At 48.9% G+C, this 17,163-nt stretch overlaps 1 protein-coding gene across 1 annotated transcript; it reads left to right on the top strand.

Moving 5' to 3' along the window:
- The first annotated feature begins 13,515 nt into the window (after nucleotides 1-13,515).
- Nucleotides 13,516-17,136, top strand: LOC143358178 (dynein beta chain, ciliary-like). Its single transcript, XM_076795129.1, has 8 exons — nucleotides 13,516-13,785; nucleotides 13,908-14,173; nucleotides 14,267-14,673; nucleotides 14,806-15,252; nucleotides 15,324-15,391; nucleotides 15,460-15,701; nucleotides 16,154-16,421; nucleotides 16,561-17,136. The coding sequence occupies exons 1-8, from the start codon at nucleotides 13,516-13,518 to the stop codon at nucleotides 17,134-17,136; spliced, it is 2,544 nt and encodes an 847-aa protein (XP_076651244.1).
- The last annotated feature ends 27 nt before the right edge of the window (nucleotides 17,137-17,163 follow it).

The following is a 17,163-nucleotide window of genomic DNA, read 5'->3' as shown; positions in this document are numbered from 1 at the left end:
GGAACGTTCATAAGTTCGTCCCGCTCGTCTGCATCGAAGAAAGCGCTCGGAAAGGATGATTCCGGTTCCCGGACAGATTAATCGTCATATCGACGGAGGCTTTCCTACTTTTTTCCCTTCTTGCCGTCTGGCGTCGCGACGACGGTGATTTCCTACGAGAAACATCCCCTGAGAAAAAGAAAAGACGCCGAGAGACGAACATTTCGAACGTCTTCTAACAACTCTCCTTAAAAACTAAATGTTTTAAAGGTACTGCAATTTTTAGCCAGCAGAAGGGTTGAGGGAATAATCGCTGTGATAAATCTCAATTTTCTAGTTTCGATTCGACTAAACTAATCTGAAACTCAAAGCTTCGGAGTTCGGTTTTTGTTTATTTATCCCATATCTTTTTGTAGAACAACGCATTTTCTAAGAGTGGTTTGAAAGTATTTACTTTGTCCGATATAATTATTTCGTGTGCTGTATCTTGAAGCTTCTCGGTTCCTCGTGGCAGGCTAGGAGGAATTAAAATATTACAAATTGCCCTCATTCTCACCCTCGTGCCGCCGAATTTCTTTATCGCAGGGCACCGAGGGGACCACCGTGAAAAAATGGACCTCGTGCCAGGATCCCTGGTGCCATTCATACGCAGCTCGCCGGCGTAATAATTCATACGGACGATTTAATTAAACGGCATCTATGCGCTTTTAAATTACGCAAGATCGAGGGCGATCTCCGAGGGGCTGTGTCCTAAGAGAAAGGGAGAGAGGAACTAAAGAACTGGAGATCTCTCGTGGCTGGTTAGAAATTAGACCCCCGTTGGCAACTTCTGCCGGGCTGCGAACAGCCAGTGGACCGATATTGAATCGCGTCCGCACCCCTTTCTCTCGTCTCATAACGCGAAACTCGGGCTCGCGAGGCAACAGATGTACCTGATACATATTCATATCCGGGCTCGCCGGGGCTCCCCGCGTTATTGTTACTGTTATTATTGTCAGGGCCGAGACAGTCGGCCGTAATGGCCTCGAGAAGAAACCTCGGAGTGCTCGGCTCCCTCTGACCGCGGCTAATTTCACCCCCAGCCTCCCCGATTATTGTTATTACCAACAGCTATTCTTTCCTCAAAGATGCGAACCTGCAGAACAGCTACCGACCCTCCGACTTCGATGATTTTTGGATACGTTACAAATCTCAACATTTCCAACAACTTTTTCCTTTGCATATCCAAAAGTCATTCGTCTTAAAAGATTTTCCCTTTTGGCGGAGTTCCTGCGAGTTGTTCTCCAAGGGTTGAATTTCAAAATCCGGAGGCAGAGTTAGCAGTGCGCAGCGGGGTGGAGAACTGAGAAAGTTCCTCGACAAAAATATCGCAAGGGGTTGCAGGAAATCCGTGAAACCGCAGAGGATCGAACTTTCCCCACCGTGGGACGAGGGGCTGGATTTTCTGGTCTGGTCCGGCGAAACGAAGCCAGCCGGAAGTTGGAAACTTCCCCATAACGCGGCCGAATTAATGGCAATTAATGGCAGCCGTGTTTGCCGGTCGGCTGTACACAAGGGCCTGTTTGCGCTGCCAGGTCGCCGGCTCGCGGGCCGCAGCACGTGTAAATTTCCACTCTCGATTTCGGAGCCAAGACGAGCCTCGATCGAGGGTCCTTTGCCAGCGCCCCGGCAAACAGACCCTAATGAATTACTTGTTATTCGAAAGCGGGGAAAAAATCCAATTAACCGGAGATCCGAGCGGATTTGCCGGCGCTTGTTCCTCGACGCTCGACCCGCGATTCGAACTGCTGACGCGCGGGAACGTCGAACGCGAATGCAACTGGACCGGGCCGTGAAAGTTTGAAGAATGTCAGTAATTTGTGATGGTCATTCTAATTCAGCCCTTTCTTTGCTGTGCTATGGGGCTGGGCGAAACATAGAAACGACCGTCGCTGGAGGATTAGACTGTGGATTTTATGCATTTAAGACACACATGGGTGGCTTTAATTTCAAACGATAAAAGGGTTACGAGAATTTAAGAGTATCGAAGCATTTCTTACAACTTAATAAAACCATTGAACGGAGGAATAAATTCTTATTTGGTTTGGAAACAATTTTTATTCTGCATGGAAATCCGCAGTCTAAAAATGACCAATGAATCAAAATAAAAATTATATTTTTAGAGAATGCAGAGAAATTTTAAATGCTACAAGCTTGCCAGTGAAATTACTGAAACATTTCCAACATACTAACCGCAACCAGCACCCAGATAATCGTCAGTGGCGCCGCGACGCGTTGCGACGCCAGGCAGGTGTCATGGTCGTTCCAATTTACGGTACAGGGACTCCAGAAGTTGTGGTGTGAGCGATCCCCATAAAATAACCGAAGAGGAAGAAACTTGTTCGCGGTTTCGAATCGAACAAACAGCGTCTCGCGCGTATTCCCGAGGGTTCCTTCACTTCCGCTGTTTTATGGCTCGTAAACAATGCTCCAGAGGAAGGAGGTCTCGCGAAAAAGCCGTGACCGAAGGATCTCCCTCGTCGAGTTTCTATTTATTGTCGCGATACATCGACCGTTCTTGTTCTCGTGATCCGTGTTTCCACGAGGCAGTCGACGGCGAGATCCCCGATAAGAAAACGTTTACGTCGTCACGCGGCAACAACACCTCGTTGCTAGGTGTTTGTTTCCCCGAAACGACGACCGCACCCTCGACGATCCACCAATTAGGCAACGAGGATGACGGCAATTAAACGGTGAAAGGGTTCGAGAGGTTTCGAGACAAGGGTGCTGCGAGTTTTTCGGCCCTACGCCCGCGGAGCATCCGGTGGAGCTCGATGGAAATGTTGGTTTTCGCGGTCGGAGCTCTCGTGCGGACTGCCTTGAGCCCGTTTCGCACTGGCGATCTGCGTGGCTCTTCGTTTTGGTCGCCTTAAGTCCCTTTTACACCGACAGGTTCGTATCGCTCCTCGCTACACCCCTGCTTCTGCGCTCCGCGGCCTGTAAACTGACTGAACGTCACCACGGACAGACACCACAACATTTTTAGTCCCTGTTTTGCTCTGAAATTTCTTCAGGACCTGTTCGTGTTTTTTTATTTTGATCCATTCTATTATCAACAGAGTTCTGAAAAAATGAAAGTCGGAGACCTGAGGAATAGAATCATACACTGACGGAAACGCAGAGAGATTCTACTGTCGTGACAGCAAACGAGACAATCAAAGACAGATACTTCCCACTCGGGAAAATGCCCAAAAGCTCGTAGCCACTTAGACCCTCAGACTTCAACCCCTCGAAGCTGAAAACCTGCGCGACTCGCGTCATCCCCCAGACTCGGGCACTATAAGGGTAGAAGCAAGAGTCCGAAATCTCCATTCCACCCCGAGCACAGGGTGCATCGATCAACACCTCCCGGTGTAACAGGCTCTCGTTTTGAAGGCGCGTCGTTGCGAAGGTTCCGCGAAGCTGCGAGCTTCCATCAGAGGCTCGGTCTCAGCCAGTCTCAGCGGGTCCGGGGTTGTTTCTCGTGGCGGAACGTCGTAGTCGTCTGACGAGAAGGCGTCGTGACACGCGATAAGAGGACGTCGCAGGCAAAGTGTTTCCGAAAAGAACGTCGAAGCGAGTGTCGACGAGGGTGGCAGACGCCGAAGCGGGGAGGGGGAGGGGTGTGGAAGAAGAAGTAGAGGAAGAACAGGATGAGGAGGCGGGGGAGGAGGAGCAGCCGTGAAAAAGAAGAGGCTCGACGTCAGCAGATCGAAGGTTCCACTTTCGCCAGGGGGGGTGGTTCGGGTATTGGAAAAGCCTCGGGAAGAATGGGGAAAGGCCTCGGCTGCATGCAACCTTCGAATAATATCATCCGAATATTGGAGACGCGACTGCCGCCCGCTCGCTCGCTTTCTCGCGCACACGCTCGTAAACCGACGAGGATATGAATGCGGATAGCTCAATTTTCCGCGGCTGCCGCCCGGCTAACACGCAAGACGTGACGGCTTTGTCGGCGACGCTTTCCTCCTCGTCCCGCGACCATTTTCCTCTCCGTTTCGCTCGCAGTTCGCGCCCCCGAAACTCGCAAATGGATCGCCGGCGAAATTATTGCCGCCGTTCGAGCCTAATCCGACTGATCCCGCGGAAAACTGCGCCGGATTACAAAACACGCGACGGATCCCGATACGTTTTATTGCGTCCTGATCGCGTCTGATTTACGCGATTCCACCGGGATTCGGCGTAGGATGATCGATGCTCTTAGGAATTAAACGAGCCCGGTGCTGATTGCAGGATCGTCCGCAAACCTGTATCTCTCTTTTGAATTATTCTGCGTTGATATAAGGTTCTTATTTATTATATACTGTCAGTCAGATGAGACAATTTAATGTGACATACAATACTGTATAATTTCAAGTGTTTGCAACATGCAGTAAAGTAGAATGCAAGTGCTTGGATCGATGGACATTTATTTGCAGCTTCGGTAGACAATAAAGAGTGTTGTATAACTGCGGTACTTGTAATATTAGTATTAATTTAATATTCTCCCCTATGAAGCCCGTCTCGCGAGGGTTGATTGTCAGCAGAATTTTGGCGATGATTATAGACAGTTTTAAGGAGACCGTGTTCCGGTGGATGTTTCAGGGTGCCGTTGTCGTGAGACTTTTCGCAACTGGCACCAGTAACGACAGGAAAAAAGGATGTCAGACTCCGAGGGTAGCCTGGAGAGCGTCCACGACTCGGAGAAGTCGGAGTCGCGGGAGGAAATCATGGTGCCGGTGCCGAATCGGCAGAATCCGAGTGGCGACAAGCTCGAGGAATTCGAGAAGCTGCTTCAATCGATGATGGAGTCCCGTTCACCCTCGCAAGAGGCGGAGGAGCCTGACGAAAACGAGAGTGAAAGGAAGATAGGTGCGTCCTCGATACTTTCGCCGCTGTTATCCTAACCGCGCGGTAATGCCTCGCTACTTGCCCATTCCGCGATCCTTCTCGTCTATCCTTCATCGAGACGACTTATCCAATCGGCCCATTATTTCTCCCTCGCCTGGTAAACAATTTGGAACACTGGCCTTCTTCTGGTAAGACTTTGGATTTTCTAAGATTTTGAAATTAAACCCTTCAAAGGGCAAGGTGTCTTAGAACGTCACTAGCTTTTTGTTGTCGATTTTAAGCCACCCGGTAGAGAATAAAGACGTCGTCGCCAACTCTCGAGATGACACGCGTGTAAGAAGCGGATTCTCGTCTCGCGTGGATCCTTCGCTCAGGTTCTACAACAGGGGTGTTCGGGGGTGGGTCAGGGGATGCAGTTTCGCAGTGGAAACTCAGGTAACCTGTTGAGAGGGGGCGGTGGAGTGGGCGAAAATGGAGAGCTTGCTGCAGCTTAACTCGGAGAATTTCCCAGACGCTCGCCAAGGGCATTTCCAGGGAAAGTGGCTCAGCAGCCGGTTCAAGGGAGGCTCGGGGGGTGGAACAAGGTTCACGGGCCAGGCGGGGGGACCCTCCCGTAGGGGCAGGAGGGTGGAATTTTCTTCCCGTGGCTTGGGGATTAAGTTCCGCCGCCCGAAACGTCTCGGTCTCTCTCTCTCTCTCTCTCTCTCTCTCTCTCTCTCTCTCGTCTTTTTCTTTCCCCCCAGTTCCATTCTTATTCGCCCGCTTTTACGGGGCGAGCGAGCACGGGCAACCAGATGGTAACGCGAACTTTAATGATCTTTTTCGTGGCTCGGTAGACCCGGCCGGAAATTAGCGAACGCGAGAACTTGCTAGCCGGGAGCCCTTTTGCTTTTGTATTCCGTCGCCGTCGTCGTCGTCGTCGTCGCGAGATCCCTGGCGAGGAAAGAGGGAAAAAAAGATTTTTCGAACTGTTCTGGGAGCTCGTTTGCATTCGTCCTCGTCCTCCAACGCTTCTTTACCCCGGCCCCTTCACGCCTATTCTTAGCAGATGCTTGGGAAACCTTGTTGAGATACCTGAGAGAGGATTTTATTTTGGAGATCCGCGACGGTTCCGTTCGTTTTTCGATCTTGTTAATCGAGATACGTGTCTGGGAGCTTCTGGGAGGGTGGGTTGAAGATTCACCGTGTTACGGGGTGGAAATTATTCCACGAAAGGCCAACGGCGATGTAGCCCTCCGCCCACGCACGTGGAATTAACGATCGTAGCGAGAATCGAAGCGTCGACCTTTGGCGAACCAGTGGAATGAGTCGGGCTTGGTCAGACGGCTCTGCGATAGTTGATGGGAGTGCGTTGGAGATTCGAAGTGGCGACATAATTAGCCCAGTGAGAAGTACTACTATTATAGTAATTACTAGAATGAGAATCTCTATGCAAGTTCTCATTTCCATAGATTGTTTTATAAATATGCAATGTAAAAGAAAAATTTGTTTCGCTGACTAAAAGATTCTTTACAAGTAAAACTAGCGTAAGACTATCTAAAAATATACAACAACAAGTATTCCTTGGCCAGTGGCCCTGCATTGAAAGCGAGAGCAACGAAGCCACGCCCATTGCCCAACCAATCCATATCTTGACGATTTTCTTCTATTTTCTTTGAATCGCTCCAAAGAGTATTGCTATCGCACCCAAAGCACACTGAACAAATACCAAACAAATGGAACAATTTATTTGCCCCAAAGGGAAATATTCAGGTCTTCACATTTCCTCTTGCCTTAGAATGCCACAGCATCGAGTGTAATAATCACACAAAGGAAAATTCGAGGCTATTTCCAACTCGATCAGATATTTCCATAAAAAAACGAATTCTGAGTGCCTTATTCGGCAAGATGGCTCTTCCACAATGCGTCGGAACCCCAACGGCGCTTATCGACGTGTTTACGGTTATTTCTTGGCCACGGGGCCGTGCGTTTGCGGATAAGAATCGGGCGAACTATACTGCTCGGTTATTAGTGATTCAGGAGGGCAAACACGGTATCGCCGAAACTTCGAAACTACGAAAAGATTGCGATAGTAAATCATCAACGGTGAAGTTGTTGGGTGAAAGATGGCCGGACATTTATTTGCGGTCCTGTTGGCACAGAAAATAATCCACTAAACTTCGTCTTCGACTCGATATTATATAAATTGCAACGTGAAGGAATTAATGCTGTCAAGAATCTCACAGATGCGAGCCTCGGATTACCTTAATGTGCAATCATAATCAACTAGATTATCTTTGTATGCGATCTGACGAAATCTATTTTTATACTTTCAAATATAAACGAAGAACCACTGAGGAACCATTTTAGGTAATTTTTGCCGGCTTAGTCGATGCTCATCCTTCAATTCGAAACTGCTGAGTCCCGTTTTGGGACCAGCGTGCACCGTTGCACGTTCCGTTCGATATTCCCGCGGTGCAGCGGCGGCAACCGCTTTAATTACGATGCATCGAGGAGATTTAGGGCGGCGCGTAACGACACCGAGCGACCGCAGCTGTTGCCAAATTCGCGTCGTCGACGGCTCGCGGCTTCTACCCGATCCGACCCGCCACGACCCGCCCTAAATTCGACCGTGAATTTCCCGTGGAACCGAAACGCCGCTGTCCCGCGCGACGTCGGCCAAATTAAACTCATAAAATGTCCGGGACCGACGCGACCTCGCATTAGAGACAGCTCCGAGGGCCTCGAACGCGTTCTCCGGTATTATACGACGCCATACGCTTGTAAACCCTGCGAGCTCCTGTTAGTATAAGGGCTGAAACTGGTCCGAGTGCTGGGAACTGCGTGAAAGACAAATTGGAGACTGTCGAACAAAAGAGAATCCACTATTGTCCTTCAATCGAGCACATTCTTCTTTATTCGAATCAATTCTCCAGATGTTTGGCTCTCCTCTTGCTTAGTTATTCTTATGAAAATTCTAATTTTTAAGACCCGCAGACTAGTTATGATTTTTCACGCTTGAGTGAACTTGAGTGAACACTTGATTACCTATTTATTACGTTTTCTTTGGCAAATGTGTATGCTAAAAACACAGTGCAATGCTAACGCCTCTGTTATCAGAGACAAAATAAATGATCAAAATTGTTCAAACCACCGACATGTCTGCACACAGTTCCTGAAACCGACCTTGTGAAACCACTGAAGAACGACTCCAGTATAATTTTCAGAAGCCACGGGATTAAAATTGTGAACCAGCTACCCCTCAGCGAGGGTAGTTACCAAGAATGATCGCGCGGAGATCAGCGAAGTTTCAATTACACGCGCCTAAGCGATGATGAATTCGATGGTCCGCGAAGGTGTCGGGCCAGCGACCGTGATTAAAATAATAAATTGTGGGGTCGGGTTGAAATTAGCGGCAGCACAGGGGTACACACCCCCGCAGTTTCTGCTTTTCGCGCCGCAAAGCACGGATACTCTGAATTATAAATGTCTCCGAGGGCGTTGCCTTCCGGTGGCGCTTGTAAGGAAACTCTCGCCGAAGAGAGGACACAGAATTCCGCTGAAACTCGGTGCGTCCCTGGCGACGGGCCAATTCGATCTCATGGACGACTCGTTTTCGGAATTGTGTCGTTAGATTTACGGAGAAAGTGTTACAGTTCCCTGGCTCACCCTTTGCGACGGCCACGATAACCACTTGATGGCATTTATTGCGAAACGGGAACGTCGAATCGTATTAGCGGAGGCCATTATCAAATGGGATTTGGAGAGGGAAAGTGTACTAGTTCGAGGACAGATTGGAATGCGAGATTACGCCGAATTATTTCGGTAGTTCTGGTCCTGGTAATAGAAACCTATTCGTATTCCATGTACTACGAACTTTGCGTCCACTTGGAGACGCAACTATTCTCGGAGATGGTGATGTTATACATGGAGATAGTTATGATAAAAATGAGTAGGTGCAATTTAAAGTAGTAAGCAGATTAAAAGAATTTAACAACAGCGAGCAACGTTAATTTCAGCTCACTAAAATCATTTAAGGAAACTTTTATGTGGCTCCTGGGTCTTGTAATTGATGCAAACAATTTTTACCTTGCATAAAGATCCCCAGATAGGGCTGTGATAATTACGCTGCAGATCTTTATACAAATTTCAACTTTTCTAGTACATGTAAAATTAATTTTCACGTAAAATATTAAAACGCTGTTGCTAAGACATTGATGAAATAAAGGTGCCACTATTTTAACATATCTAATAACAATTGTCTACCACAGGTTGGAGGGAAACGAAACGGGAAGATTCTGTGTCTCACCTTGTCACGTGCTTCCGCCCCCATCAATCCAGCCATCCTTAAAGGTTGCGTCTTATTAGCAGCCCCCTCGACGTTTTCCAAGTGGAGTGTCAATACACAATGCCCGGATTATCATAATATCGTTCCTCGGGCCGCCACGTATGCGCGTACATGCTCGCCGAGTGACATCTTGCCACCCCTAGCACTCGCGAGGAGAGCTTTAAGCCTCCCCTTCAGGAAACTTTTCTGGATCCTGCCAGATGCGTTGCCGTTTCTCGCGAACGCCTCCCGCCGGCACTCGATTAGGGTCGAGTTCATGGAGACTGTTCCACTTTTATTTGTCCTCGGCCCACCTCGATCCACCGGATGGCCGTCTGTCGCGAAGAACGCTTCTGGATTACGTGAAAACATAGTAATTTCCATGGGAGGGGATGCATTCGGGGACCTCTTTACTTCTACACACTCTCGAGGGTCCTGACAACTTTCGAAAATATTGAAGCTTTCACGTTGATGGCCCGTTCTTCTTCGAACACAATATTCTCCTCTTTTAGAGACTCTAAATTTTTGCTGGGACAAAAGAGACGCAGAGGTTCATTACTAGCAGAGAAATTACATTTTTTTACAATTGTTCAATATTGTTCTTGTCTTGACTTGTTAACAAGTCTTCTAAAGATTAAAGGTTTGCAAACCAACAAGCTGTCTACAGTACCATAGTTTATCAAATTCTAATAAGATTCTTGCTTTAAGAAACTCTTCAACCCCCTGTAGACATTAATACTGAACGTCGAAAGAATTGCCTAAGACGAGTAATTCGCTCACAAAAGCAATCGTTTCAGGCGTACCCGTTCTAAAATTGATGTTCCACTTTCCGAGGCTGTTTAGCCGAAATTTCTGCACCCGGCAGCTCAAAATACGATCTGTGAAAACTTCGGGGACCATCAATTTCCAGAAAAACCCACCCTCTACGGTGGAATCGACTCAGCAAAATTGAATACGGGTTCCCCACGCGTGAGGTCAGGTTTCATAATCATCGCGGTATAATTTCACAGTAGACTCGTTCTCCCCCCCGTAAAATCGGAAAACAGTGCGAGAAAACGTGGGCGGAACTATTGAACGGCGGGCGTGTCGAGGGACGAACGTTCAGGGAAGCGTGCGTGAAAAATGACACCGGGTTCGAACGGTCCCTAAATAAGAAATCAGTGGAACGATGGGTATGCTAGGTTCAGGAAGTCGAGGAAGCTGCGACGGTCATCAATTTCCAGAAGGAAGAGAGAGACCAGGTTTTGTTTCACGATCGTCCTTCTCGCGATAAAGAAACGCGGAAGACAAATGGCGAGTGGGACAAATTTCGGCGGAGGGTAGATAACGTCCGAAATCATTATCCTTGGTCCGTGCAAATTGTTTGGCGATGCCAGGACGAGAATCCTGCGTGTCGGTTTCTCCGACTCGACGATTTCGATTTGGGGAAGCGCGAGCGAAAAGTGATTAATGAAGTTTGACCAACGAGGGCTCGATCTACTGGCCGACCATGAATTGATTAAGGCTGTTGCTTCGCGAAGCAATCGGGAAGATTTATACGCTGCCTGTCTTGTAGCAGATGTCCGCCATCATTGGTCGTTAAACGGTCAAGGATCTTCGAGGACCTCCCAGGAAGTTTCCTGTTAAGTACCATTTTGCGACGTAAGAGAATAACTTTGCGTTCTATAATGAAAGAACAATTTGTCTGAGGCTATGTACCGAAGTTGTGAGCTACCAAGAGGTTCAATTATGTCGGCACAAGCCTAACACATGCATGCGGTACACGCAGCGGCAGAAATTCGCGTTTTTCGGCGTGGATGCGTCCGATCTCGGCCCGCGTCGATCCAATTTGCGCGATAAGTATACAGCAGGAGGAAAACTCGAGGGGGCAAGGGGGCTGGTGGATGTAATTCGACGCGGCGGGCACAAGGGTGCTCGTGTTCCTTTCGCCTCTTTTCCATTCTCTTTCCCTTTTTCCCTAATTCGACGGAGCGCGAGCACCCGTTGCGGAATGAAAAGCGCCTCTTTGTGCGTTGCGTGCACACGCGGCCGCTTTTCTAAAGCCGGCCGCGTGTGCTCGAGCACTGGAAAATCTCGAGCCTTTTTGGGAAACGGCTAATCTGTCGACGGGAATCGGATCGGCGCACTCGAACCGAGCAAAGTTGCCCGCGGGCACCGGGCACCAGATGGCCAGCCCTGTCGTTCCCTTTTTCATTTACCGATGAATTAAATGACTGCCTCGGATCGTTGACAGTCGACTAGTTGCTTAATTCTGACAGTAGTGGCTTTTTGTATGATATGTGCAAACGTGGAAAGTTAGAGCATTGTTTTAATTCGTTCCGACCTCGAACGCGAACTTGGAAGTCAGAGCGAAGATAATGAGGAACGCAAACCGACGAAGTGTTATTTCGATCGTTTAGCGTTCTGTACATATTGCGTGGCACTGTGCGTTACGGGGGTTCGATGCCACCCTCTAGTTCTCGCTCTTAATCTCCGAGGCCCAAACAATGGCCCTAATGATCGAGAAATGTCGCGGGCCATTCCCGCCTGGCTGAAATCCAAGGGTAAACAGCTGCAGCAACGAGAGGGAGCTTTCCTATTTTTACGTCGGCGTGGTTTCCACACCGTTTTTACGGCCGATCGATCGAACTGATCGGGGTTAGCTGTACACACCCTGGCAAACGATCATGGGGCCACGGTTTTTCCAGCGATCGCGCTTCCGTGCATTGTGCACGCAGCGAACAATCGGCGACATCGCCTCTGCCTCGCACGGAAGTCTGCTTGGGTTGAACGGGTCGAACGATTCCAGCGATTCGCTATTGTGCGAACTGTTAATCCCTTGCACTCTGACAATTTTTTACTGTGCGTGCTGCTGGTACAAACATAATTCTGGTGTTTGCAGATTATCGAGTAAAAGCTGGAACAATACTTTGTTGCTTTGTCGTTGTTGAGTTTGAAAACTTGTACTAATATAATAGTAGTTCTTTTATACTACTGGAATATTTATTCATATCACTCCATATACTTTACACTATAAATTGTAATTCCTATCGATTCTACGGCCATGTAATATTCGAGGCCAATTTTAGAGAAAATTCAACACGTTTTCTACATCTTTTTAACAGAGGTTGTTAACTAATCAGCGTTTTCGTTTTCATAAAACTTCACTGCAGGGAAGCCAAAAAGCAAAGGACGGTGAATTTGATAGGGGATGATCATTTCTCAAACCGTCAAAGACAACAATATAGTTTTGACATCCAAGGGAACTTATTTTCCTCGCAGATTGAGGAATACAATTTCCAATAAAGTTAGAGAATTTAGAAGATGTGGGGGATAGCTACGGTGGTCTCAAGCTCGAGCCCTTTCGCTCGACTTCTAGCATTCGCAAGGGAGGCCAAACAGCAAGGTGTACTCACCTGAAAGAATTCCTGCGGGTCTCGAAGGGATCGTCGGAGCCCGTTGCACTTTAATTACCATTTCCAGCGATAAGACCGACCGGTTGACATTTGCAGGCAGTCGGTGGGTGTACACTCGCGCGTCGATCGGCTCGAAGGAAGACGGAGGAGTCGTTGTCGGCGGCGAAACATGGACTAATATCGTCGGTCGGTCGCGGAAGAGTAAAATGGTACCTGCCAGTACGCGGGAGGCGGGATCGCGTGCAATGTCAGTCGCTCGGATATATTCCGTGCGTCCCGCGACAATAGGGAGCCAACAAGCAGAGGCCCACCTCAAAGACACGATCGGCCAATGTAACGTCGGGTTCAGTCGGTGCCTGGTCTCTTGACCTGCTTGCGCGACGGCCACCATTGGCAATTTTTCGCCGTTTATAACCACCCACAAGCCAATCCGCCCACCTCTGTCTCTTCTTTCCTGTATTTTCTGCGCTGAAATATGAGCCGAGTTTCATATCGCGAGCGTTGCCAGCTCGCTCGATTCCAAGGCACCGAGTCCTCGAGTTAACTACCCTCGCGTTTCTGCCGTTCTCCGCAGAAATGGCTGCCCCGGATGGTCCGACGGACTTCCGGTTGGAGTACATCGGGGGTTTCGTGCAGAAGTCGCTGAAACTGAAGCCGGAAAAATGGGGCAGGCTCCTGCTCACCGAGGAGTACCGAAACGCCGTGATGGACTTCCTGGATAATCCGTTGCCCGCGGCGATTTTCGTTGTCCTGACGCCCAACGCGCAACTCGTCGCCTCCTCCTCGTTCCCCATACCCTGCCAGAGGACCAAGGGTGAGTCCTGAATTTTCTGCGAATTTTCCTGGACGAGCTTCGATCGCTGCCGAAGAAAAATATAGAGTATTATCTAGCAATCGAGGTCCTAGAGTGCGAGATTTTTCTAAAAATGGTCCCTACCTTGAAAATGAGAATTACATGGCAGAGACAGTGAAGAAGAAGGATCTCTAATGCGCATGTCTACTGATTACTCGAAATTGCACGCAGGCATCTACGCGGTGAAGATCAAGCAGATACCGCTGCCACGGGAAAAGGAGGCTTGCTCGTCGATGTTGATCGTCGGCGATCTATCCTCCCGTGTCGTGGATCAGCTAGCTACTCTGGTCGACAACGTGTTCGCTCCTCTTCTAAGGAAGCCGGAGAACCACAAGGATCTGCCTGATGTGGCAGTCCAGGACATCTGCAGACACGTTCATGCTCTTCGAGGCACCCTGTACCAAGTAATAAGAAGTCGAAAAAAATCCTGTGATAGCAACCGATGTTTATTAGACATTTAAAGGATTGATGTCTAATAAATCGATGTTTATTAGATTTTTTGAAGGGTCGATATTTACTTTCACAGGTGAAAGGACAGGTGAACGGTAGGACGGTACTCCCAATGCCAGCTGGAATGGAAAAGGTGGCCGAGGTGGAGAAGATGGTCCGAGCAGAAGGGCCTCAGGCGGCCGATCTCTACTTGAAGAGCGCGATCGAGGGTGTTGTGATAAAGTGGGCCTATTTGGTGAACGACGTTGTTACCCAGGAATCGGGCGCGGCCTTCGAGAATAACCAGAATCCTACTCCTGACGTTGAGCTGGACTACTGGGCCGCTAGATTAGCCAATTTGAGGTAGATTGGGTCATGTCATGTATTAAAACGTCCGGTATTAGAACAGTTATCGTTTTTTAAGAGACTGACTGCAATTGTTGTACATGTTCCCAGGTACATTTACGACCAGCTGCAGGAGGATCGGGTGAAGAAGATGGCGAGCATCTTGGAGCGTACAGAGAGCGCATACTACCCCTGTTTCCGCACGCTGTTTGAGAACGTGGTGTCCTCGATGGCAGAAGCAAAAGAGATCTCCCTGTACCTGTCTCCCCTGTCCAGATGTTTCAAAGCGGTCGAGGAGGTCGACTTCGCGGAGGCAAAGCCATTAATGGCCACCCTGATACACTCGGTCGGATTAGCCTGGTCCAAGTCCAGCCACTATCAGAGCTCGTCCAAGGTGATCATCATGCTCCGACAGATTTGCAACCTGTTGATACAGGAGGCTCGTCGATTCCTCGACCCGTCGTCTATCTTCCAGAGCGACGTGGATGAGGCGTTGCAGCGCGTTCAGATATCGAGAGGTGGGCTGACGTTCCCTCGACTATAAAATCAGTTTCTCAGTCTCCTGAATTTGTGACAACATAATCCGAACCTTGATGAATGAACAAAATCGACGGACGATCGTTCTGAACGACATTTAAACGGTTCCACAGGGGTTCTCGAAGAGTTCCGACGTCAGTTCGAGCTAAGGAAAGACATGCCAGCGATGAAACCGCACGCTCCACCCTGGACCTTTAATTCTAGCGCGGTGTTTGGACGTTTGGACGCATTCTTGAAGCGACTGGCTGATATAGAGTGGCTGTTTAACACTGTCATGGAGTTCTCCAAGCTGGAGAAGATAGAAATCGGCGGAATACTTGGTCGATCCCTCAGCAGTAGGATCATCAATGTTTATAAGGAGTTCCAGCAACTCTTCGTCTCGTTTACCGTGAGAGCCAACGATGCTTTGGAACCCGATGACGAGTCTTTTACTGTCGACTGTCAGAAATTTAACGAAGCGATCACCGATTTGGACAGCAAGCTCGCTGCCATTCTGTGCCAAGCTTTCGACGATTGTGGAAATTTGGAGAGCGTTTTCAAGGTATTAGCTCAGTGCAAAAGTACGTGCCCGATTCCTTTTTTCGTGTTTTAATACGAAATCGAGCACGAACTTTTTGCACCGACCTAACAGTAAAGGAGGGCAGACCAGAAGTTAGTTTGCAACATAGACGCAGGTCCACGTGCAGCTACTCGCCGCCTGTAATTGATCGAGATTGCAGAAGTTAATTCCAGGCGGTTGATTCTTTTTTGTAACTTCATCCTTTCAGCTGATAAATATCGCCGGCTCCGTGCTCGACAGGCCAGTGATAAGCAAACAATTCACGGACCGCTACACCAGGATTTTAGATCTGCTAAATGTCGAGCTGACGGTGGTCGAAGTGCTGTTCAATCGCGGCACCAGAGGCGCGCTAATTAATCTTCCGCCGCTGGCGGCGGCTCTCACGTTCACCAGCATGCTGCGGCAACGCATTGACCTGCCAGTTCAATCTTTCAAGGCTATTCAACACCCGTGAGTGACTCCCACTGAGATTCAGGACCTGTAAGAAGCACGACGGGGCGTGGAGATCGCTCTTGAAGTGACATTAAGATTACAATGTCGTGGCACACACCTGCGAATTCGAATCTTGCTCAACTCGAGACTTGCTTCTTTCGTTTTTCGAACGTTCGTTGGTACTGCATTCTTCGCTGTGTACAGAATAATTCGATACGAAGCAGTAGAATACTCAGAACTAGAATGTCTCACACAATAATCAAAAAATGACTGAACATTTTTAAAATTCCACCGCCCAGGGGTAAAACTTCTTGTAGTTTTCGATTCTTGTGTACCTGAAACCTATGGAAATGATGATCTCTGCAAGTCTCAAAATTACAATACTGTTCCAAAAGCAATTTCCTCATGCTACAACTATTCGTGTCAGCACTCCCGCCTCTCCAAACTAACCAAACTATCCTCTTCTTCAGCATGGTAACGAGCGAGGAGGGCCAGAGCATAGAGCGTCGCTACGCGAGACTGATCAGGATCTTCAGCGAGAAGGAGGACGAGCTTTTCACGGAATGGGCCCGAACGGTGCCAGAAACCGTGGACATCGGCCTAAATCGCAACATCCTAACTCGCGAGAAGGACTCAACGCTCCTCCTAAACTTCGACCAAGAGCTCCTCGCAGTCCTGAAAGAAGTGAACTACCTGAAGCAGATGTCTCGCACGGACATCCCCGACGAGGCAGTGAAGGTTCGTCCAAGAAGTTTTTGCATCTATCCAATATACAGTGTACAACTTATTTTGTACGTATTTCAAAGAATCTTTTTTTACATAATTAATTCAAACTTGCCTCTCCTACCTGAAAAGGGTAACACGATCGTGGTTGCAGGTGTCGGAGGACGTGGAGACGTTCCGGAAGTTCCGCACGTTGCTGGGCGCGACAGTGAACTCGTACAATAGTGTTCGGAAGACGACCACGCGGGTAGAGTTCCATCTGATCGAGAACGAGATCGCGAGGATCGATTCGCTGGTGTCCCGCGGTGAGAACGAGTTGTGCTGGCGGTCCGCGGGCGTTCTCGAGTACATCGTGGAGCTCGGCGAGCTGGTCGAGGGCCTCTGGAGGCGGATCAAGTCCGCCCAGACGAACGTCGGCAAGATCAAAGCGATCCTGGAGCCGTGGACCAGGACGCCGCTGATCGAGAGGAAGGACCGGCGCAGGGACGCTTTATTGTTGTTCGAAGAGCAACTGGAGAAGGTATCGAGACGCTACGGAGAGATCGAGAAGGCCGCCGAGCAGATCCACTCGTTGGTGAAAGAGAACAGGACGCTTTTCCAAGTGTGCGACGAGATCGAGGAGCCATGGCGAAGATACGTCGAGTACGTCGACGACATTGTTGTGGAGTCCCTTCGGAGGGCTTTGGGCTGCTCGTTAGGTTTCTATCTTTGCCTCTCTCTTTCCCGTTGATGGACGATCTTCCTGCTTCGTCTGCGA

The sequence above is a fragment of the Halictus rubicundus genome, chromosome 10 (assembly GCF_050948215.1).
Source record: "Halictus rubicundus isolate RS-2024b chromosome 10, iyHalRubi1_principal, whole genome shotgun sequence".
Classification (NCBI taxonomy): Eukaryota; Metazoa; Arthropoda; class Insecta; order Hymenoptera; family Halictidae; genus Halictus; species Halictus rubicundus.
This window is presented reverse-complemented; position numbering and strand designations above follow the sequence as displayed.

Bases quoted from the DNA above. Each gene is read 5' to 3' on its own strand.
- LOC143358178 (XM_076795129.1), top strand. From the start codon at position 13,516: ATGCGCATGTCTACTGATTACTCGAAATTGCACGCAGGCATCTACGCG. The intron at 13,786-13,907 runs GTAATAAGAAGT...TTACTTTCACAG, and splicing joins TTCGAGGCACCCTGTACCAA to GTGAAAGGACAGGTGAACGG. The intron at 16,422-16,560 runs GTTCGTCCAAGA...TCGTGGTTGCAG, and splicing joins TCCCCGACGAGGCAGTGAAG to GTGTCGGAGGACGTGGAGAC.